Source organism: Myotis daubentonii, chromosome 7 (genome assembly GCF_963259705.1).
Source record: "Myotis daubentonii chromosome 7, mMyoDau2.1, whole genome shotgun sequence".
NCBI classification, from domain to species: Eukaryota; Metazoa; Chordata; class Mammalia; order Chiroptera; family Vespertilionidae; genus Myotis; species Myotis daubentonii.
The window spans coordinates 38791188-38816789 of record NC_081846.1 but is presented as its reverse complement, the minus strand read 5'-3'; the positions used below and the strand labels follow the sequence as shown (position 1 = coordinate 38816789).

Genomic DNA, 25602 nt, shown 5'->3' with positions numbered 1-25602 from the left:
TGTGGAGGCTGCTGGGGGGGATGTGGAGTTTGTTTTTAGAACATACATTTGAGACATCCACTAGACTTCTGAGTTGATATTTTACTTAGTTAGATTTCTAAATCTAGAATTCTGAGCAGGGGTCTGGAATAGAGATATAAATTTGAAGGTCAATAGTACTTAGTGTTCGAAGCCAGAAACTAGAAGAGGTTGAACCTCCCTCCATTAATGTGCTACCCGCCTTGTGAGAAAGCAGCCAGTTTTCACTATAAATAGCGTGGCACAGAAACACAGGGAATGGAGATCAGGATCCAGTGCCTGTCAGGCTAGGCACTAAATCAGATACCATCTGTTTAACTATAAATTATCTCCAGGTTATGGTAGACTTAAAGGACACAGGCACCCTGTTTCTCGATTTCAGAGAAGACCAAACAGATCCTCAGAGAGGTGAGGAGGCTTATCAAGTACAGATTAAATGATGGAACCTTAATTGCAACCTAACACTAGACTTTAAATCTCACACTCCTGTCCTCTGTTCTATAGACCAGAGGGACTAAAGCACCACCCTGTAATTGCAATTGCATTATTACAGACTTCATAATTAGGCTTTGAGAGACCATGCTACAGATTCCATAGAATGGGTTCATGTTTCAGATTATCTTTTGCTGTCTTCCTGAAACCTCAGATTAAAAACAGCATGTAAGTTTCTATTAAGTAAAGGATATCAAAGAGAAGCAATAGATGCCTCTGTTTGGTTCCGTGGATAGAGCGTCAGCCTGCGCACTGAAGCGACCCAGGTTCAATTCCTGTCAAGGGCACATGCCCAGATTGTGGGCTCCATCTCCAGTAGGGGGCGTGCAGGAGGCAATCAATGATTCTCTCTCATCATTGAAGTTTCTCTCTCTCTCCCTCTTCTTTCCTCTCTGAAATAAATAAAAATAAAAAAATCTATAATAATAAAAGCATAATATGCAAATTGACAAAATAGCTGACAGCGGAACAACCGTCCGGACGAAGCCGGGGCTGCGAGGGCTTACTCTTGCATGAACTTCATGCATCGGGCCTCTAGTGTGTGTGTATGTATGTATGTGTATATATATGTGTATGTATGTATATATATATATACATACATATATATACATATATATATATATATAGAGAGAGAGAGAGAGAGAGAGAGAGAGAGAAGCAACAGAGATTAGTGATTAAAGGCATGTCCTCCTATGAAAGAGGTTAAAATCCAGGCTCAGCCTCTTCCTACCTGCGTAGGAAGAGAAGTGACTGTGTGACCTTGCCCAAGTTACTCCGTGTGTGGCCTTGGTGAAGTTATTTAGCCTTTGAGATGATGAAGAGCCCTCCCTCTGTGGACTGTTATGAAGATTCAGTGAGTTTACATGTAAGATGCTTCCAAGTTTCAGGCACATCCAAGGTGCTATTGTTGTTATTGTTTTATTATTGTTGTTATTATTTATCACTATTATTATTGTCATCTGAACTAATTTCAACAAATCATTTGCAGTCACCACACCAGGACCTGAATCAGATAAACCAAGAAAGTCTGTATTTGTGACAGGACAGTAATAGGCAGGAATAATTTGTGTATTCCTCTATCTTACACTGAGAATATGAAATGTTCTGGCCTTGTTTCAAATTTATAAACGTAGCTCCTGTGAGTAGGGGGCATCCTAAGTGCCTTCTCCAAAGCAGACTAGTAAACCTCCCTTGGCACAAAGGGTCTATAAAGAATTTATGGACGGGGTTAGGAGGAGAAAAGTAGAAATTGAGAGAGTATTCAAAGTAATGGGAAAATAAATTAGAAATAAAAGAGGGAAAAATTACCAAATGTTGACTCATGTTCCACTGCTCCTCAAATTGATCCTCATCAGGCACTAGTATTGTCCCAATATTGTGGGAAATAGATCAAGTTTATTTGTATTCATCCTGAAAGGGTTTATGTGCCCCACTCACCATGCAGAGTTCTTCATCGATTCCACCCCAGGATGGGATGACGGTGTTTTTGACAAACACCCATGATTATGCCGCACGGAACAGAAATGTGATCACAGTCACCTGGTTTCATCTTGTGGTTTTTCTCTAGGTCCTGGATTTTGTTATAGAAACGTAGACTGTGCTGAGGAGAAAAGGCTTTGCACCCTCTGCGACGGGAAGGAAACACCGCATACATCAGCACCCTGAGTACTGAAACATTAGATACTGTGAGAGCGCACCAGCCCTGAAATATGCCATTTTCCTTGTTCAGCTTCTCAACAAATGTGAAAACTGTACCATAGCAACACGTTACAAGTAAAGTAGTTGCTAAGAAGTCAAGACGAGGAGATGGCATGTCTAGAAGATCATCAGAAACAACAAATACATGCCAATCATCTAAGATACACAAAATAAAACCCATAGCACAATTACTTCAGGATATTTTTAAAGTATAATGTCTTATCCTGAAGGTTTCTTTTGTGTTCAAAAATCTTTTTTGTGCCGAAACCGGTTTGGCTCAATGGATAAAGCGTTGGCCTGCGGACTGAAAGGTCCCAGGTTCGATTCCGGGCAAGGGCATGTTCCTGGGTTGCGGGCACATCCCCAGTAGGAGATGTGCAGGAGGCGGCTGATCGATGTTTCTCTCCCATCAATGTTTCTAACTCTCTATCTCTCTCCCTTCCTCTCTGTAAAAAATCAATAAAATATATATTTTTAAAAAATCTTTTTTGTGAAAAAAATATGTTAACAACTCTATCTTTAGATGTTCTTAATGCTAACTGGCTATTTAGACAATGACTATGAACAAACTCTTATTCAAAAAGCTTCAAGACTCGAACAATTAACACCATCAACTTCAGAAGTTTTTGTTAAATCCTCACAACTTTGTTGCTACCTTTTTAAGAAATGGTTTATGCAGTGGTTCTCAAACTGAGCTCCAGATCATTCCAGACCTCCCATGACATGGACCTAAGTAGCTCTGCTTTGCTTCACCTATGGAGGCAAGGGAGAAAGGGTGCTTTAAGATGCCCATGAAGAGGAGATCAGAATTACAGAAACCATGGCTTTAGTAGTGTTAATACAGGTAAGCATGGTGCTCACAGTGCCGATTTGTTTCCAACAGTTATGTGGATGCTAAAGATTGGGGATCAGTTCATTTGTTTAAAATGCTCTATTTCTAGTGGGAATAACAACAAAAACAAAAGCAGTAAACTACAAAGACATGATTAAAAGCTTTGGTCTCGCCCAAAACCGGTTTGGCTCAGTGGATAGAGTGTCGGCCTGTGGACTGAAGGGTCCCGGGTTCGATTCCGGTCAAGGGCATGTACCTGGGTTGCGGGCACATCCCCAGTGGGAGATGTGCAGGAGGCGGCTGATCGATGTTTCTCTCATCGATGTTTCTAACTCTCTATCTCTCTCCCTTCCTCTCTGTAAAAAATCAATAAAATATATTTAAAAAATAAAAAAGCTTTGGTCTCAATATATCAGGATCTAGAGTCCTGGAAAACTTCTTCAAAAAGTTATTGAAGTAACTTTCCCAAAAAGTAAAATTGAGGGCATTTTTTGCTTTTAACGGGATTGATGAGATAACATTTATATAAGTTCACTTTCCTTTTAATGTATTTTAGAATCACATTATTCTTCCAATACATAAATGCAGTTACCACGTACACAAGATTATTATAATCTATTCCAGGTAATTACTGCTGAGATCAGCAACTTAATGCCCTTTGTTTGCCAAATTTTTGTTTTCCCAAGAACCAATCCTACGCTATAAAGATGTGTTTCCAGGATACATATAATTATGCTGGGTATAACATCTGTTGCTTTGCATGTTCAGAGCCTTACCAAACCAACGTAAGAACAGGCTTCTATGTCGACTTCAGGAAGAATGACTGAAGTATTAAAGGCTTAAATACTCGGAAAATTTTTAAATCAGCATTCATCAAAAGTTAGAGCTAATTCTATTATAAATATGGGATGGGCAAAAGTAAGTTTACAGTTGTGAGTACAACACAAAACAGAGTTTATTCTTGTATTATTATTTAATTATTGTATTATTTTCCACATAAACAACTATAAGCCCACTTTTTCCTACCCCTGTATTTCTAAATAGAATTAACGCATTTCAGTCCTTATTTAGATAAATTTTAAGTCATTATATTTTTCAATATCATTACTTTGTAATCTTGAGAATTATTTTACTCTGATTGCATATGGCAATCTTAGTGACCTTTCTACTTCAGTTATCTCTCAGAAGTAGACCATGTAACCAAAAAAAGAAAGAAAGCAACCAATAATCAAGGTCATCAGAGAAAATAATACTAGAGACCTCTTTTCTGTATTTCACCTTTTATAGCACAGTGGATTTATATAACAGATAGGGCAGTGTTGCACTTTTAAATGTAGGTCAGTATTTTGATTGTGCCATAAAAGTGAATTGTTCAGACTTGAAAAAAGCAGAGCAATATTGACCCAAATTACTTCTCTGCATGATCTTTTAAGGCTGCCCCAGTAATCTGAGAGTCCTAAGAGCATCCCAATATGGACAAGATAACTATTTATTGGCAAGGTACACCAGGAATATATGAAGATAAGTGAACACTGATTTTAGTACCAAAACCTGAAATAATCCCTTAATACCTGGGAGAAATAATCAGACATGGTCATCTCTTACCAAACATTAGTAATCATAGACCCAAAAAAAACCCTCAAGTTATGAGTTCATCATGCTTTCATAATACTTTACGAGGACAAGCAAACTCATGACAGTGTTAGTGATATTCAAGTGTATCTCACCATCTTTCAGAACCACTATTGCTGCTATTACATAACTAAAAGATTGCTGTTTGGGTGGCATTTAGCCTGATTAGATTACCCAAGTTCACTTAATATGTGAAAAAATAACCCATCTCCTCAAACAACTTTAATTAGCTCACTTGACTCCTAACAATTCTTACATCTCAGTGTTAATATATGGTTACCTTCACATTGAAAAAATAAATAAATAAAAGAGAATCAAACAAAAAAACACCTCACCTCACTGTTAACAAAAATTTGGGAGAAAGAGGATCAAACTCTTTTTCGGGCTTGGAAAAGTTTAGCCTAAGGAGAACTATAGTAAATCCACCCCCTATGACTGCATTACGTCCCCCCAAAATTTATACGTTGAATTGTGACTGTATTTGAAGATAGGACCTCTAAAGAGTAATTGAGGTTCAATTCACTTATAGGGGTGGTGCCCTAATCTGATAGGACTGGTGTCCTTATAACAAAAGGAAGATACCAGAGACCTCTCTCTCCCCGTGCGTGCACAGAGGAAAGGCTGTGCGCAGACATAGGGAGACGCTGGACGTCTGCAGGCCAAGGGAGAGAGACTGCGCCAGTAACTCACTCCGAGAGCACCTTGACCTTGGACTCCCCGCCCCCGGAACTGTGGGAAAATAAGTGCATGTCTGTCTAAGCCACCCAGTCTGTGGTGTTTTGTGATGGTAGCCTAGCAGATTAATGCACCATATTTCCTTAACTTGCCTTAATTTTTCATTTCTTTAGAATCGCTGAATTTCCTATATTGGGTGACCTGTCTTATCACCAGACCAAGCAAAATATGGCAAACAAAGAAACTGATCATTCCCCTTTTCCCCCTTCTATGTTCCAATATCTCCCATTGGGAGCGCTGAAGAATATTTAACACCAAAAGGAGAAGAACGCTAAATAATCACTTGGCTTATTACTAATTTGAATTCTAGAGTTATATTTGGAGGACAATTATTTTAGGGATGAATCAAGACAGCAAGGGATGCCATCAGGCCCAGAGAGGGCAGATGAAGGTCACTGAGAAACTTGTGTAAGATTTGAAAGTAGCATTTACAATATTTCTCATGTTGCCTTCCTGCAAGATCAAACAGAGCCTCTCTCAAAAGTCCTTCATATTTCTGTGCCCCTGGTTCTTTAAAAGTCTGTACTGGGCCCAGCCGGTGTGGTTCAGTGGTTGAGCGTCGACTCAGGAACCAAGGGATCATGGTTCCATTCCCAGTCAGAGCATGCAGGACGCAGCCAATCGATGGTGTTTCTGTCTCATCAATGTTTCTATAACTCTATTCCTCTCCCTTCCTCTCTCTCTCTCTCAAATTGGACAAAAGCATGGTTTTTAAAAAAGGTCTGTACTGGAACTAGAAACTGTGCCTCCTTGAACTTCCAAACCCAGGAGGACCCAGTACAGCTACGCCCAGAAAAAAGGGTCAAGACTGATCCCGGATTAAGTGGAGAAACAGATCCGTTTGAAAAGCCCAGGAGGGACCAAGTAGAAAAACAGCCCTTCATCTACCTCCACCCCTCACCCCCCTGCCCACTGCTAATGCTGCTCCCTGGGAGCTCAAGTTCTGATTTAAGGAGCTGAAGGGAGGGTTTTAAAAAGGTCCCATATGGAGAAAAACTTGGCCCCAAGCAAAACACTCCCTCTTCTTACCACTTACCCTAATGCTGTCCTCTCCAGGGCTCACACATGATTTAGGAGGCTCAGAAAAGGCCTGGGAGTATGGGGACAAAAAAGAGAAGAAGGGGGAACAAAGCTTATTCTGGTAATTTTTCCTAAAAGTAACAATATGCAGGACATTTGTATTCGCTTCTCTTCTCCCCCCACCCCCACCCCCACCCCCCGCCCCCGCCCAACGTTTTAACCCTAACCATTTTTTAAACTAAATTATCTTCAGACACTAAAATAGTATTTCAGGAAAGCATTTATCTGAAATGAAAAATATGTAGTTCTAAATATAGTATTTGAGGGTAGGGTTAAATAAAATAATGAAAATAATGAATTTATATTTTTGAATAATGTATTGCGAAGATCAAGCCATCACTGAAAAAGAATGTTTCCACAGGTTCTATTGTTCTTAACCTGTTTCTGTACTTTTGCCTGTCCCAAATCTAAAGTAAGGGACCTGGAGAGTATTATGCTAAACAAAATAAGCCAGTCAGAGAGAGAGAAAGATAAGTATCACATGATCTCACTCAGATGTGGAATCTAATGAACAAAATAAACTAAATAGAGGGAAAGACAGAGAAGCATGGAACAGACTGATGAATCTAAGAGGGATGAGGGCGGAGGGGGGGGGGCAGGGGGAGTGCAAAATTACCTAGGAAACTTATATGCATATATGCATAGACCAAGGATACAGACTACAGGGTGGTGAAGGCCTTGGAGGGGCAGGTGTGGGGTGGAGGGTGGTCAATGGAAAAAAGAAGAAAAAAAGGGGAACATCTGTAATATTTTCAACAATAAAGATAAATTTAATAATAAATAAAGTAAGGTCTTGACCTTGCATTTTTTCTATGTTATCATCCAAAAACTTTGAGATGCATTATTGAAATGCAGTGGTTAACAGAACTATTTAATCTGGAAATATGTATTATCCTAAGACACCATTAGATTTATTCTCATATATAGAGATCAGGGAAACAAGGGAAATAACTCCAATTATTTAAAACAGTAATCCCTTAACACTGGGATTTTGTTTTAATTATAAAGAGTGTTATCTTATTAAAAATAAGACAGAGCCTTGTCCTTTAAGGGATAAACCCCAAGTTTCTCTAGTGAACGTGCATGCAAGATTTCCTAAAGAATGTTTCAACAAATTAATTTTGTTATTCTTCATGATATAATTAACTTCTTAAAAAGAGCATCGAATAAACAATTATGGGCCCACCTGTTCATGATATCATACTAGACACCACACAAAGTTAATGGAAATGTAGTTCATTCTGTTCCCTACCTCTCCCCACCATGATAATACAGACAAAATTCCCTGTATTAAAAACTAATAACAAAAAGTACAGGAAGCACTAAGTATTCAAATGAAAACTGCTCAATTGTTTATACTTCAACATGACTCTAGCTATACCCAGGACCTGAAAGTCATTTTATAAGAACATCCTCCCCATCCCTATGGTTTCTCCAGTGCCATGGACAGACAGGGTAGGAGGAACAAGAGGGGTGTAAGCTATGACTGAAAGTAAATGGCCTGTTCTACAAGAGACAAGAAAAGTCATTGGGGACTTCCCTTAGTTGGTCCTACTCATCCTCAGACACAGAGGGAGAAACTAAAGCACAACTCGGGGGGGAATTACATTCCCCTTTGGATCCAACAGCCTGCCCACTTAAATGGTTGAGTGTTGAGCCCAGAAGGCTGAGGGAAATCCCTCTTTCTCAAGGGACACTGAGGCACCTACCTCTCCTATTTCAGGCCGAAAGGGAAGCTACTTAGGCACTCAGCACAGCCATGCTTGGGTTGTATCACTGAAAATAAAGCTTTCAATAATCCTGTCACCCCTCACAGAATTGAGTGTTGGCGCGGAAGGGACACAGATCTCACCAGGGCCAAAGCTGGACCACAGCAGATCCAGCACCCTAAGGTGACTGGCAAGGACCTCGCTCAGTTTCAGCCAAGTGATGACAAGTGGGAGACAGAAGGTTGTCCTAATGACATCAGTCACCCAAGGGACGGAGGGAGAGTAAGAGCAGCAAGGGCAGCTGAGCGAGCACAAAGATGTGCATGATGACATGCTTGAGTCGGAAGGAGTCCCGCAGCTGGTGTACGGAAGGCAGATGAGCAGGACACAGAGGCGAGATGTTCTAGTTACTATCTTAACAACACAGGTACACACTGTGATTAAGGACTATAGCTTTCATGTACAGTATTTACTTTATTGGATTTAGATTTGGTATGGTGTGTAGGTAATAAAAATTTTATGATAATGTCCTCTAGAAAAATAAAGGGAACTGGAAAGAATCTATACATTTTCCACTGGAAAGCAAGGACAAGTATTGCTATTCAAAGAAAGTTTTGTTTGTTCTTCATTTTGTTGATGTTTCAGGTTTAAGTACCTCAAATGCTTCCTTTGAATAAATGGCTGTCTTTAAAAATAGAGCAAACAAGGAGGAAAGCAGAAAAGAAAATGCCAGACAAGGAAATCTGTGATCCCTGCTTTTTAGGCAAGGTCATAACAAAGCCTGTAAAAGGGCTGTCCGTCCATCAAACCAGGCTTAGCTCTCTAGATGCTTCCCAGTCTCCTGGAGCAAAGATTTCACAACTTTATAGAAACTTCACTTCCTTTTCCTTTGTCAGCCTTTATGCTCTCATCAAAGATACTAAGAAGGACTAGCACAGGTTATGAACTAACCAACAATATACCACGACTCCTACACACTTCTGTAAAATTCAATGAGTAAATTCAGAGCCATTAGAAAGCAATTTTGGACCTGTCTTTTTAGATCCTAAAGGATCCATTAAAAGGGCACTATTCTATTTTAAAGTATCAATCACTAAAAAATTAAAGCTATGTTTAAAATAATGTGTACAGGCAGCTTCAATTTCTGAATTATGCCATTAGGCTAACTCAAATTGTTAATTAATATCAATGGCATGGAAACCCGTAAGTGAGCCTACCTAATGAAATACTGTATATTCACATTAAAAAGCGACTGGCAGGTCAAATTCTAAAAAAGAAACAGTAGATACCACCACAAAACCAGCAGATGTTTCTCAGGGTCATTTGTACAAAAACATAAGCATATGTTAAAGAAATCTGACACTATCATGGAATCAGTTGGTGTCTAAAATAATAGCAGCTCCTTATGGCAATATGGGAATATCCGTATCAAATGCACAACACATTATGTTGCAACAGTATGTGCGGACAAATGAGCATCGGTGGCAGTAGTAATGACCAGTGCTTTTATTAAGGTGAAAAAATGAAATTAGAATATTATATAGAGGGCATAATATTGTTTAGCAGTAAAGTGAACATGATAGTATGTTGAATAATCAGAGTTTGTGTTTAACTGATTTTACTGATACTCATATGAAGGCAGAATATTAACCAATAAGAATACTGAAGTGTTTATAGAGGCCTTCAAGGTGAGTTTTCTGATTTCTTCAGTCTACCCAAGAATGACGGTGAAGATAGTTGTTATTTTCAAAGCTAACAATAATACTTGGTTACTTGGTGAGTTTAAGGGCAGGAGCAGGGTGGATGGGGGTTAACGGTGGGGGGGGGGGGGAGGAGGGGGCAGAAATAAAAGAGGGCATTTGTAATATGTTCAATAATAATGATATATTTTTTAAAAAAAGAATTCTTCACTTTCAAAATCAACAGCTTCAACTGGGTGTCCCATACGCAGTAGTTAAGCAATAGGTAACTGAATCATTATGTTAATGTAAAGCAGCTCATAGTTTAGTAAGTGCATTTTCAGTTTCAACCACAGAAGTCTGAGATCTTCTAGAATATTTGGAACTCGTCATATCACCCCAAAGTACACCATGTACACAACTGATGCTAATTAAATGTTATTGGCTGAAGGTTTTTGAAAAGTCAAAGCCAAAACACATCCCACAGCTTTCCAAACTAATTGTTGGGACTTACCTTATATTCTAGGATAAAGTTCAATTTGAAAGACCACTTTGCATGTTAAGGCACATATTTTTCATGCAGATTTGAGTAAAAGTAGGTTCACCCAGAAACCTTCCATGGCATGAAGCCCAACACAGAGTAGGTGTGGTCCCAGTGTAAGACATTCAAACTGGAAAGTGCTAGAAGCTAGGATACCAACACATATTTTCCCCCAAGTGTGAAAAAAGTTAATTCTAATAAACAAAAATGCAACTTCTAGAGAAAAATTTGTTTCTACTTTAAAAATAAGAGCTTATTATAAATCAAATTATATGACAAAAGAACGTTATCTACAATGTTTAGTTTACTCTGAGCATTTAAAGGAAATATTACCTAAAATAAGTATGCTATGAATGGGACTTTAAAAGTATGTTATATTCACCAAGATCTTCACTGAAAGTTCTCATCTGTATAATGAAAAACCACAACAAAACATATACTGTCTTCACTTTACACTTTCAATACATGAAAACATGCCTAAAATATAAGGAAACTAATACATCCTAACAGCTGCTCAGTTTTATTGATCCTATGCTTTCTGCACAGATGGACACTAGAAAGTACTTTGAATTATGTGTTTGTAACCTTTACTAAACATAAAATTTTGATTTGGAAAACATTATTTGTATTAGACAAAAAAATAACAGCAAAGGGATTTTATATTCTAAATGATTTTTTTAGTTTAAAATCATATATAAAGTTTTTCTACATATAAAAACTGACACTTTAAATTATTTCACTGACTTTATATTTTAATAATACCTAAATATTATGGCTGTACAAAGAAATTTATTTACCAATATTTACTGACTAATCTCTCTGAAAATAGATTTAAACTTTTTTTTAAGTGGTCTCAACCTAAAAGAAACCAGACACAGAAGAGGGAGCCTGAGGCCCATGGAAACATAGATCTTACATTGATAGGGTTCACTTTACAATCCAGGAGAGATTTCTCCAGCTTATGCATTTTTCAACCTGTCAATTTCCCTTCTGTTTGGACATTTTGCTAGCCACTGGCATATTTGATGCTTTGTAGAATACATTTCAAGTAAAATGCTTCTCATTTTGCAGATCTGAGAATTAACTTTAAGAGTGTCCACTATCCATTTCATTGTCTGAGCTAAAAATCTCAGCATCGCATTGTTTCTTTCCTTTCTCTCAAGCCCCACATCCTTCAAATTCTTTGACAATATTCCTTCATCTAGACTCACCACTCCATTCTCCCTGCTACATACACACTGCCTCCTGGGTCCTTTGATACGTGGGTCACTGAAAGGGGCTACGCAATGTAGAGCCCTTTTAAAATCCACCCTGCCCCCACGATTGCCTTTCTAAAACCCGAACTCACTTACTTTAGAAAACAAAAACTTGATTTCTTCTGGCACTTGGATTTTGCCACCCCCTACTCAACCCTCAGGTTAAGACACCAACTTCCCAATATGATATTCAAAGCCTTATACAAACTATTAACTCATCACAAAGCACTGTCATCTCCCCCCACTAATGTCCACTACAGACTATGGTCTTACTAGTATTTTCCAAATAGGTCAAAGCATTCTCTCCTGAGGTTTTTGTTTTTTTTCTAAAATATTATTTTTTCTGGATATGTTTTCTTACTCCTTCTTGTAGCCAACTCCAATCATTCTTCAAAACCCACATGCATTTAAGAAAGTGGATACAGGTGGAGTAAGGACAAGAATATATGTACATATTTGCTTATATTTAAAAAATAAAAGAATAAAACAAAAACTTGAAAAAAGAATCTTACCTGTAACAGGGAGAAAGAAAAATGGTAGAAGAAACACAGATAAGTTATACTTCTCATAATAGGGCTTGCTTAGTGGATTTAACTTTGGAACCATATAAACATTTTACATAATTACAGAACACAATTAGATTTTTTTATATACATATACTAGAGGCCCGGTGCACAAAAATGTGTGCACTGGCGGGGGAGGGGGGGGCAGAGGAGGGAGGGTCCCTCAGCCCAGTCTGTGCCCTCTCACAGTCTGGGACCCCTCAGGGGATGACCACCTGCTGGCTTAGGCCCACTCCCCAGGGGATTGGGCCTAAGATGGCAATCAGACATCCCTCTGGCAGCCCAGGAGCCCTCAGGGGATGTCCACTTGCCAGCGGGGAGCAGGCCTAAACTGCAGTCGGACATCCTTAACGCTGCTGAGGAGGCGGGAGAGGCTCCCACCACCACCACTGTACTGGCAGCCATCAGCCTGGCTTGTGGCTGAGCAGAGCTCCTCCCATGTGAGAGCACCCTGACCACCAGAGGGCAGCTCCTGCATTGAGCGTCTGCCCCCTGGTGGTCAGTGTGTATCATAGTGGCCAGTCATTCCCAGTCCTTCTGCTGTTAGGGTCAGTTTGCATATTACCCTGTTACTATATAGGATAGAGGCCTGGTGCACGGGTGGGGGCAGGCTGGTTTGCCCTGAAGGGTGTCCCAGATCAGGGTGGGGGGTCCCGCTTGGGTGCCTGGCCAGCCTGGATGAGGGGCTGATGGCTGTTTGCAGCTGGTCACACCCCCTTCGGGGTGGGGGTCCCCACTGGGGTGCCTGGCCAGTCTGGGTGAGGGGCTGAGGGCCGTTTTCAGGCTGGCGGGTGACTGAAGCTCCCAACCTCTCCTTTTATTTTATTTTATTTTTTTAATCCTGGGATTTATTTACCTTCTATGGCTGTCACTGGAACTGAGAGCTGGCTTTAGCTCTGAGGCTTGGCTCTAGCTCTGAGGCCTCCACTGCTGAAAGCAGGTATCTGGGCTTTGTTTAGCTTCTATAATTGAAGCACTGTTGCAACTCCAGCTCTGAGGCCCGGCTGGCTGAAAGCAGGTTTCTGGGGATTGTTTAGCTTCTATAATTGCAACATAGTTGCTTAGAGTGCAGCACAGAGCTGGGTGGCGGCAGGCGGGGAACCTTGCCTTCCTCCATCACTGGAGCAAGCAAGCCTCCTGTTCCCTTCAGCTGCCTGGCTGCCGGCCGCCATCTTGGTTGGCAGTTAATTTGCATATCACCCTGATTAGCCAATGGGACGTGTTTTGGAGGTACGGTTAATTACCATGTTTGTCTATTATTAGATAGGAGATATATATATATATATATATATATATATATATCCTTTTTTTTTTATGTATAGGGCGTAATGTCACAGGAAGGCCATAGTATTCCGCCACCCATGAGGAGTAAGCCCAAGTTGCTGTTGGATGTGTTATACACAGAGGAAAATTAGATTTTTTAAAAGCCATGCCCCAAACCAAAATGAAACAAATAATTCTGCGCATTGAGTTAGAGGTATAACATCACAAATGAGAATGATTCCAAGTATCTTTAAAACACATTACTTGACTACACATGGCATATACTTAAAGTGGTACATACTCTATGAGCAACAACCAAAAATACAGAATGATCTTAAATGGCTTTCCGTAATTATACTGCTGATTGTTATTCTGTGATGTGTACTCTGATGTACATGTATTGAAGGATACAGCAACAGTTAGGGATTTTTAAGGTTAGGAGAAAGGAGAGAAAGTAAAAAACCTCTTAGTCTTGAACCTGAACTGGAAGTCAGCATAATTCTATCATACATTTTCTGTTTAGAAAAAATAGAAACAAGACCATATAAAGGAAGTATTAGCAATGAGCACACTTGGTGCTCAAATTGTGGTCTCTAAACACCACTACCCAATAAAAGGAACTAGGCTTCCTTGATGATGGTGTTAATGCCACATCTCAGGCATGAAATGTTCAAGATGAGCCTGGAATATCTTACCATTCATGAAAGAAAGCTATCAGAGATGGCTGAGAGAAGGTCAAAGGACTCAGAGAAGTCAACTTGAAGGGGTTCCCATTGGTCCAAAAATCTAGAGTTGGGACAATTTGAGCATTCCATAGCCCATGACTGGAAATTGCTGAGATTTGGCCATTTCTTTTCCAAGGCAAGACTCCTAAGGGGCAGTCTTTTCTCTCAAACTCTCAACATAGATAAGCAAAGAATTTATCAGATAAGTATCCTCTACTGAGGCTTTCCCCACCCCTGTCTGCTTCACCCCACCCCCCCCAAACACACACACAGGTGTCATCACAGTCTAAAGGTATCCCTCTGAATCTGTTCCTCCCCTTTTTATCTTTCACAGACATTTGTCTCCATATTTCAATGGGAAAATGCAGGCCAGACCACCAGTTTTTTTCAGAAAATAAATTGCAAGGAAATAAAAAAGAGAGAGAACAATCTGTGGATTAGGAAAATAAAAGACAGCAACCAACTGCAATATGGACCTTATTTAAATGTTGATTTATATTTTAAAAAAAGAAAAAGATAAATAATCAGGAAAATATGATCACTGGATATTTAAGGATTATTTTACATTGGAATAGTATAGAAGGGGGGTGGGGGCTGGGTGAAAGAGGTGAAGGGATTCAGAAGTACAAATTGGCAGTTACAGAATAGTCACCAGGATGTAAATTTAGTACAGCATAAGAAATAGAGTCAATAATAATGCTATAACATGTATGGTCCCAGGTGCGTACTGGCAACATTGGGGGGAACAAATTGTAAAGTAAATGATTGTCTAACCACTATTCTGAAACCAATACAAAATAATGTTGAAAGTAAACTAATAAAATACTGGAATTGTGATTATATTGTGTATTATAAATTTACAAATTCTTACCTCCTAGAGATGTATGCTGAGATATTTATAGACCTAATTAGATGTGTCTAAGAATTGCTTCAAACTCTTCCAGAGAAAGAAGGGAAATGGGTAGGTCACAGATGAAACAAGACTGGTCTTGAAAACTATCTAACCTCAATGTGTTACATAGAGCTTCACCTGTCATTGAACATGGGGGCTTATTATGTTATTCTTTCTACATTTGGGTATGTTTAACATTTTCCATCTATATATATAAAAGCCTAAGTGACCAAACAACCAAACAACTGGTCAACCGGTCGACCAGTTGCTATGACGTGCACTGACCACCAGGGGGCAGATGCTCAATGCAGGAGCTGCCCCCTGGTGGTCAGTCTTCTCCCACAGCCAACCTCCTGTGGTGCCTCCCCCTTTGCCCCCCCCGACCCCCAGGCCAGCCAACCTCCTGCAATTCCCTCCCCCCACACCCCCCCCCCAGCCGGCCAGCCCCAATCGGGACTGGGCAAGACAGTCCCGATGGGCCCCAATCGCCGGCCAGGCCAAGGGACCCCACCCATGCATAAATTCATGCACCGGGCCTCTAGTAATATATATGGGGTTTTAAAAAAACTTTAAAAACTCCCATTTCTTGCCCTTGCTGATTTGGCTCAGTGGATAGAGCGTCGACCTGCAGACTGATGGGTCCTGGGTTCGATTCCAGTCAAGGGCACATGCCTGGGTTTCCAGCTCAATCCCCAGTAGGGGGCATGCAGGAGGCAGCCAATCAATGATTCTCTCTCATTATTGATGTTTCTATCTCTCACTCCCTCTCCCTTCCTCTCTAAAATCAATAAAAATATATTTTAAAATAAATAAATAAAAACTCCCATTTCTCGCCGAAACCGGTTTGGCTCAGTGGATAGAGCATCGGCCTGTGGACTGAAAGATCCCAGGTTCGATTCTGGTCAAGGGCATGTACCTGGGTTGCGGGCACATCCCCAGTAGGAGATGTGCAGGAGGCAGCTGATCGATGTTTCTCTCTCATCGATGTTTCTAACTCTCTCTCTCTCTCCCTTCCTCTCTGTAAAAAATCAATGAAATATATTTTTTTAAAAAAAACTCCCATTTCTCTATCCCATTTTGGTCATTTACTCATAAATTAAAAAATGCCGAGAGAACTGGAATATGCTCTCTATGGGGGAACTGTCTTAAAGGTCTGAAAGAAATCAGATGACATTATTGTAGTAAAGGTTTTTTGTGTTTTGTTTTGTTTTTCATATTGGTTTGGACTATGATGCTACACTATCACTAACTCAGACATCAGACTCCTGAAGGTATGAGGGAGTCTTCTTTCTTGCTTGACTGAGAAAGCAGCATAACCGAATGGGTACACCGTGGCTCTAGGCTCAGATGGCTTGGCTTTGAATCCCAGCAACTCCATTACTAGCATGACTTTGGGCAAGCTATTTAACAACTCTGGACCCCGGGGATAAAAATCCTATCTAGACTACACAGTCTCATTGGGAAGATTAAACAGATAAGATACTTAGCATAGGACCTGGCAGAGTAAACATCAATAAATGTTCACTATTTTTAGTCAAATACTGGACACTGTTGTGTAGCAGCCATGGTAGTTTCCAGAACACTGTTTCTGATGAAAATCTTGGAATGTACATGGGAATTCCCTGATGACAGCTGGTACATTATTTTAGACTTATCTTTAGGCTTACCATAAGTCCATAGCACTGTGCCAATTTTTTTTCTTTTTTTCTTTTTTTTTTTTTGGTATGCATATCTGCCTGCCTATGCCTGCCTCCCTGACTCTGGGTTCAGTCGTCCATTACACTAACTAAGGGTCCTCAACTTCCGGTTTGCATCCAAAAAGTGAGTATAAGATTTCATTTCCTTCAAACTCCATTTTTCTCCCCTCTTTTCCCTTTACCTCCCCCTTCATCATGTACTGATTTAGGAAAATATAAAAGAATATAAAAAGCCATGCTACTCAGAGTTCTTTCCCTTTTCTCACACCACACACACACACACACACACACACACACACACACACACAGATATCCCTTACTAGCTCAGCATATATTATCCCCATCATTATCACAGTACTCCTAAAACTTGGGCAGAAATATAGTTATATGGCAGAACTTAGAGAGGCCCATGTTGAGGACTTGATGATGTTTGTAGATTTGTCAATATTTGAAATGTAATCTAATAACCTAGTCAAGTATCAAGTAATAGACTAGGTGGGATAAGCAATGAGGTTCAGAATGAGTATTCTAGTAACGGAGACCACAATGAATTATATCTACCACATCCCTGGCCCTTTAAACAAGGATGGTCCACTTTCCCAAATTACAGGGGCACAAAAATGTTCAGTCTAGCAATAGCATCCCATCTGCCTCTGTACCCAACCTATCCGTTGATTCCTATATCTACTGCCCTGGCTCTTTCATTCTTTAGTTTCATCATGTTTAGACTTCTGCAGGGTACCTCAGGTCCTCCTTCTTTGGACAATCCCACCTGGACCAACTTTTCTGATTTACTGACCTTGATCCAGACCATTTGACTCTCAATTTGTTCTTCCTATAGCCCTTGGCATCAATGCAAGTGCTGTTCCCCACTCCTAGGAGGATAGTTCTGTGCCGGTTCCAGCCCCAAAGACACCCACGTGGGCGAGGGATTGGATAAAGAGGAAAACAAAAGTAGATCAGTTTTAAAAAGTACTGGCCTTCAGATGGCGCCCATGGTTGTGGCATGTTTAAACCAGTGGTCGGCAAACTGCGGCTTGCGAGCCACATGCTGCTCTTTGGCCTCTTGGGTGTGGACACAAAGTTTCAATCACACTGTATGTGCGCGCCCGCACGTGGTATTTTGTGGAAGAGCCACACTCAAGGGGCCGCAGTTTGCCGACCCCTGCTTTAAACGATAAAGAATAAAAAATAAAAAAAGAAACTAAGTTTACCAAATTTCAGTTTAAATAATAAATCATGGTGACCATGAAGAATAATATGATGACTTTTAACAATTTTACTGTTAGCCAATTAATTCACAATTACAAATAAAGCATTTTTTTTGTATTTATAGAGTATGTTAAAGGGTTTTGCCTGCCTCCCTGCCTCTGGGTTCAGTCTTCCATTACACTAAGTTAGGGTCCTCAACTTCTGGTTTGCATGCAAACAGTGAGTGTAAGATTTAATTTCCTTCAAACTCCATTTTCTAGACTCATCAGTTTTACCTTTAAATCAGCAGCTCAGATTGTATGAGCAGATCAGTTCTATGTTGACGTTAATTATTTGAAAACTGTACCTTTCCATAGAAATAGAGATTTAAAAATTTTTTATATATCTTTTAAAATAAAGATTAAATTCCCTGGGATAAAGGAAATGAACATTTTCAACTCTCCATTCTTTAACACTAGATTGCCCAAGGAAGTCATTGTGACTGCTTAGGGAAATTTTAAATAATCAAATGACTCTTATTATTGAATTGAGTAATAACAGTTCGGCTCTGTATTGAAATAACAGTTTTCATTTTTTTTCGATTACCATCACATGATAACATACAAGTACATGATAAATTGTCGATACTTGATAAGTTGCAATTGCTCAATAAGCTAAACTAGTACTTGTTATTCGAATCTTTATGCAGTGATACTTGTTCTAATAAGTTGTTTATTTTATTTCTTTTGCGCCCTAAATTCATGAAACAAATGTCGAATACAAGTGAGTTATTGGAAAAGCTAAGGAACATAAGTGAAGAGTGCTCCGATATTATTCTTTCACAATGCAGTCATTTTGACTGCTTTTGGGCAATATAGGTATATACTAAATTTCAGTCTCTCTAGTGTTAAAGCTGTAGTTACCACTAGCTACAGTGTAGCTACTGAATTTAAATTAAAGTTAAATAAAATTAAAATTCAGTTCCTCAGTCGCACTAGCCATATGTCAGGTGCTTGATAGCCACATGTGGCTGATGGCAACATTCAGACACAGAGCGTTCCACCATCGCAGAACGTTCCACCATCGCAGAACGTTCATCCAGTCATGCTGTGGAGATTCATTCCACAGTCGTTGTTCCACATGGACCAATTTTACTTAAATAAAAAGCTAATATTTATACAAGATGAGACACAATCTACATATATAAAAGCTTAAGGGACCGAACAACCGATCAACCAGTCGCTACGATGCGCACTGACCACCAGGGGGCAGACACTCAATGCAGGAGCTGCCCCCTGGTGGTAAGTGTGCTCCCACAGTGGGAGCGCCACTCAGCTGACTGATGGGCTCTAGATGCTGGACTCACAGCTGAGGAGCACCGCTGCTGCAGTGGTGGCACGAGCCTCTCCCCATCGGAACTGACTGGGCGAGAGCCTGTGGCAGGCGCAGCAGGGCCAGGATGAGCAGGAACGGCAGGCAGGAACAGCAGGCGGCGTGGACTGCCAGTTTCGGCCGATCCCCACAGGCCATGCCAAGGAACCCTACCAGTGCACGAATCCGTGCACCGGACCTCTGGTAGGTATACAACAGGCTAACAGACCTGTCAAAGCATTTAAATAAATTTTAAAACTTCATATGCAGAACATACAGTTACTTGGTAAGCTTGATTTTTCACAACCATCTTTTTCAAATTCCTTCCAATTTGACAGCTTGGAAACATACTACCAAGTTTTAAAATTGTTTTATTCTTAATATGTAGCACAGTGAACCAAAGCATCATGTTTTACTGAGTAATTAGTCCTTCAATAATTCACGTGAGTAATAGGTCATTTTGGGGTTTAACCCCTGCTTCCATTATTTCTGACCACACGGCCCGCTGACAGATGTCTCACTTTGGATGTACACAACAGACGACTGGATCTGTTTCACGTACATCTGTTCCCCAACAGCTTAGGCAGATTAGTGCTTAGAATGCACCCAGCTCTGCTAAGTCCCACATAATCACTAACTCTTGTTGTTTTAAAATTGATTGCTTTTCTCATTTTCACATTTTTCCACATCGTCTTTCACGTTGCTAAGTTTCCAGCAAATAAATGTTTATATAAACGTAAAGCACAAGAGAACCAATCTAACTCTCTTCTCAAAGAAACACTGCCAAGACCTCCTTCTGCAGTGCAGCGCCCTCAGATTTTCTAGCTGCTGCTCTAAGTCAGCTGGGCTCCGAGTCGTGGCAGGAATAACCCTTTGAAAAAAAACATAAGGTGAAATTGTGTAACCTGAGGTAGTAAGTCTCTGAAAAAGAGAGACTTAAAACCATAGTTAAGATTTGAAACCCACATTTTATTTTTAGAAATATTTAAAACATTATATTCAAATGCTAGGCAAACATAAAATCCTTACTCTGAGATCTGAATAGAGAGTACAGGAAATGAAATAGCAGCAAGAAAGGATAAGCTAGTCCTTCTGTCCATTATGAAAAATCTGCTTATGTCTGGCCTTGACCGACAACTGTCTGTAGATAATGGTTTCTTCCTTGCCAAAGACAGGACCTGTACTGAGGGGTCGGCTCACCTCTCACCGTTATGCCCGGAGCTGGGGAAGGGGGAGCAAGGGGCTTGGGTCTTCTAATTAGAAATTCATTAGGGCTGCGAAGCTCCGGCTGTAAAATGCAACACTCTCCACACACAGCAGACGGTGGGCCCCACTGATCACGCAAACCCGACTCAGGCTTCCTTAATCTAGGAAGCCATCCATCCTAACACTTCACGTCTATAAAAACGGGGTTCTCTTTACAATGCAACTTCAGAGCTGATGCTTCTTGGAGACCACATCATACAAATGCCTCATTTTGCAGGTGAAGAAACCGTTAACTCAGAGATGGTAAATGACTTGCCCAAAGTCAGTCACGCCCCTGCGAGTGCGGAGACAAAACCACGGGTCCTTTGGCGCCCACTCCTGAAACCTCTCCTACACCACAGGAGGACGCCTAGAAAGACCCTATAGTGCTTCAGGGTCTACTTTAGGGTGCTTTCCATTAGTGAATCACAAAGTTCCCAGCGTGAGATAGGAGAGAGAAGGGGCGGAGGGAGAGGGGAGGGGGAAAGAGGGGAGGGGGGAAGGAGGGAGGGGGGAAGGAGGGAGGGGGAAGGAGAGAGGGGGGAGGGCATTTGGCATTCCTGTCAGAGATCCCTAAAATTGACCATTCTTAAATGTACAAAAATATGAGTTTAATATAGTAATATATACCCATTACTAACTCTCCCCATCAGTAGTTTTGCAGGGAAACAGATAAGAACATTATAATCCAGATTCTGCTTTGGGGAGGCACAAAAATCCGGTATTTTTCTATTTCAACCTAACATTTCAGGTAGAAGCTTACCACTTGGTAAGCACATGTTCCTAGAAGTTTGTCCTTGGCTGAGATTTGGAATAATGCCAACAAGCAATCGGTGATGCTCTGAAATCATTTAACACTGAAAAGATCTGATTCAGTTACAGCACAAGCCAAGGGTTAAATTATAAACTAGGCAAACTGGCCTGTGGCATCCACTCATGCTCCCTTTCTGAGCTCTCTTCTCAATGTTTGACACCTTATGCCCAATCCCGGGCACTCTTTTGAGGGCTACCCACACGGTAGCATTAATCCTGACCAGCTCTGCCTGGGCAGGGCTCATCATCCAGTCTTGCCTACCTTTTTCATTTGGTCTCAAAGAGCTAGCCTGATCTCTCTTCCATTTCTGTAGGATGTTGCTTCCTGCAAGCTCACAGACAGCTAACTTGGCAATTACTTTAAATTAACATGAAAAAACATATTCCACAAGAAAAATGGCTTTTATACCTCCCATCTTGACTTGCAGGCTGTCCTTAACAGTCCTCACTTCTATGGGGATGGGCAACACAGCCATTATTCCAAGTCACCCTTGAACTCAATGAAAAGAAGTACTGTGCCCTGTACGGTTTTGCCAAGTGGTTAGAGCATCGACCCATGCACCAAAGGTTCTCAGGTTTGAATCCCAATCAAGTTCCATCCCAGGCCCTGGTCAGGGCTCCTGAAGGAGGGAACCAATTGATGTCTCTCTCTCTCACATCAATGTTCTCTCTCTCTCTCTCTCTCTCTCTCTCTCTCTCTCTCTCTCTCTCTCTCTTCTCTTCCCTTCCACTCTTTCTAAAAATCAATGGAAAAAATGTCCTCAGGTGAGGATTTTAAAAAGTGAACTGTAATGTCTATACACTCTGGGTGATGACGATGCATCAGTGTAAATTCATCATTTGTAACACACAAACCTCTCTGGTGGGAAACACCGATAACAGGGCAGGCTGTATATGTATGGGGACAGAAGCATGTGGTAAATTGTTGCCCAATTTTGCTGTGAACCTAAAACTGCTCTAAAAATAAAGTCTATTGAAAAAAAACAACTACTAGGGTACCATGAGGTTTAAAAACAGTGATCTCAGAAAACATCTCCTATGTGTGATCTAATAATGCTCAGTGACCCCGCCCTCACCCTTTCCTGGAACGGCCAGTCACTAGCCAACTTGGAATGGACATGGGCACCCCCCCCCCGCCGCTTCACCCTCCCACACCAGGTCCTCACAAGTACAGTAACCTTATGTAGTTTTTCCTCCAGTTTCTGGACCGATTTCATTTGTCCTTTGCTTACATGTAGTAAACTAATTCCATATCAGGCATTATTTCTCATATTAAACATCTCTTAATACCTCCTTTTTTCTTCCCCATCTTATGTTACTAAGTAGAGCATCTCTTGGTTTCTCCTATAAATAGAAATACTAAGGTGCTTCTGTACCTTTGAATTTAGGGGCCCAATGTGTTCTGCATACCAGGTGTTAGTTACAAAGAAAAAGTGGGACATCTAGACGAAGGAAAAGAAAAACAGAGGGTTTTAGGGCCAAAGTAAACAACAAAGAGCCCTGGCTGGTTTGGCTCAGTGGATAGAGTATCAGCCTTCGGACTGAAGGGTCCCGGGTTCGATTCCAGCTGGGGGCATATGCCTGGGTTGCGGGCTCCATGCCCAATGCAGGGCATGCAGGAGGCAGCCGATCAATGATTCTCTCTCATCATTGATGTTTCTATCTCTCTCTCCCTCTTCCGTCTTCTCTGAAATCAATAAAATATATTTTTTTAAAAAAAGAGTTGCAAACTTTAGAGTTGTAACTGTCAAGATGCCTTTTTAAATGCTACCAACAGTAATGCTAATTAAGCCTACTTTTCTTCAATCACCACTCAATAGAAAATAACATTTCTTTTTCACGTCATTATTTGCCTCTTTGTTTACCAGAATTGCAATATTAATTTGTACAACAATTTGTTGCATCTTTCATTTTAATTCTATCAAATTTCAGCTTCATTGTAGTATAAGTGGCTCTTGTAGACTAACCTAAACTCTAATTGTGAACTTCTATATCCCCCAAATTCAAACTGACTTGAAAACTAAGCAGAACGATTCTGTCCATACTAGATTTTAACTTAAAAGTGCAAGAAGATATTCTACCTTGGTGTTCAACACACCGGAAAACATTTAAATTAAGGTCAAGGTGGTTTTAGTGGTGTGAGCATGGCCAGTGGTTCTCAACTTTCCTACTGCCGCAACCCTTTAATACAGTTCCTCGTGTTATGGTGACCCCCAACCATAAAATTATTTTTGTTGCTACTTCATAATTGTAACTTTGCTACTGTTATGAATCGTAATGTAAATATCTGATATGCAGGATGTATTTAGGCGACCCCTGTGAAAGGGTCGTTTGACCCCCAAAGGGGTCGCGACCCACAAGTTGAGAATCCCTGGCTTATACAGAAGCTGAATTCACACTCAGGACCAGTGCTAGGTCCCTAGCTCAGCCACTTCATTTTGTTAGACTTTTGTGCACGAAATTTTTAAATAGTGTTGTTTTTCTACTCTGTAATATAAATAGTACACTGTGTCTTGTTTTCCGACAGGGGAGGCCATTTATAATTTCATACGTTTGTGTTTAACTAGAAGAGGCTGTACCACATCCGGAGGGTTTTCTCTAAACCATCTCTAGACTCCGACTTGAAATATTTCTGTTGCAAAATACAGCATTATAACACGTTCTAAATAGCTCAAGTTTCGAGTCAATAAAAGTCAAATGCAAGTACACAGCACGATGATGACTCTAAAGTGAGCCTTAAAAGTCAAAAGTTTCCAGACTGAGCCCGAAGAAGGCTGGACTCTAGACAGTGGCAGGGGGATGTGAAGGATGGAAAAGTCCAGAGACTCCAAAGCCCGAGGCCAAACTCTCGGAAGTCAGCAAAGGGACCGTTGCACTCAGAACCCGCGTGGAGGGACGCCCGGAAACGGCTCACACTTGCAGAGCGCGGCCAGAAACTGACACTAAAACTTCATCGCCTGCGCGGGGAGGACGGACCTTCCCGCCTTAGAAACCACCACCCCTTTGCCCTGGGGGATCCGTTCTTTCCTCTTCGGCGCCGAGCAGAAGCTGCGGGTGACGCTGGCCCGGAAGTGCACCCCCAGGGGAAAGCCCGGCAGGAGGCGGCCAGTAGCCCGGGCCCCAGGGAATGGCTCGGGTTCCCCCCAACTGGCTGGGAGGACGCCGCAGCCCGCAGGGCGGAGGAGGAGCTCAGGGAGGAGGGGAGGCAGCGCCCGGGCGGCCTGTGCAAGGGGGGGTGGGGGGGAGAGGAGGAGGGGGAGGAAGGGGAGGGGGCAGCAGTAGGAGGCGAAGGCTCCGACCAGCACACTCACCCCCGGGGCGCTCGGGCTGAATGGGCCGCCACCTCAGAGCCCGCTCGCTCAGCACCATGTCGCAGCTGCTCCTCCCGATCTCGAAGATGCCCCGGAGCAGAACCTGCTCGGCCGCCGCCGCCGGCTGCTGCGGGACCGCCCAAGGCACCGAGGGCCCCGCGGCCGCCGCCGCCGCCTCCTCCCCGCCGCCCTCCAGGGCGCTCACGCGGCTGCCGCGCCTCCCCCGGGACATGGCGGAGCCGCGGGCTGGGCTGGGGGCCTGGGGTCGTGGAGGAGGGCGATTTGGAGAAGGAGGAGAAGGTGGAGGCCCGGCAGTCGCCACTTTAGCCGCGTCCCGCGCTGCCACAGCAACCGCACCCGGGGCTGAGACCCAGGAGGGGGCGGGGCGGGCAGGCGGGGCCGCCCGACCAAGTGCAGCACCGTATCCCGCAGGCCTCTAGTCTCTGCCGCTCAAGATGCACACAACCAGACAAACAGACAAAAAAAGGCAGGTGCGGGAAGAGGAGTAAGTGCTCTCTCCATCCAGGCCTTACTATTCAATGCAATGTAGCGCGTGGCGTTGCCCGCAGTTGAATACATCCGCGCTCCTCAAACTTTGGCTGTAGACTTGCATACTCACCCTCGTGGGCATCCTGTTGAAATGCTTGAATCGGTCTGGGTGGAGACCCAAAGCGCTGTATTGCTGGGACGCTCCCCGGCGTTGCTGACGCCGCTGGGCCGCGGAACACACTTTGAGTTGCAAGGGCATACCCCCACCCCCGCCCCGGGCCTCCCCTTCCCTTGCAGAGGCCTCTCCCGGGGAGCAGAGGTCGCCCTTTGTAACCACGCGCGCACGCCCTCAATAATTAGCTGATTTTTA

The 25602-nt window shown here is 42.0% G+C and overlaps 1 protein-coding gene across 1 annotated transcript in view; it reads right to left on the bottom strand.

Moving 5' to 3' along the window:
* CERKL (ceramide kinase like) overlaps positions 1–25111 on the bottom strand; it is a 95002-nt gene extending 69891 nt beyond the window's left edge. Inside the window, exon 1 of the mRNA XM_059703933.1 lies at positions 24744–25111. Within this exon, the coding sequence (XP_059559916.1) occupies positions 24744–24975 (232 nt within the window). The 5' untranslated portion in view covers positions 24976–25111. The remainder of the gene's footprint in view (positions 1–24743) is intronic.
* Between the last annotated feature and the right edge of the window lie 491 nt (positions 25112–25602).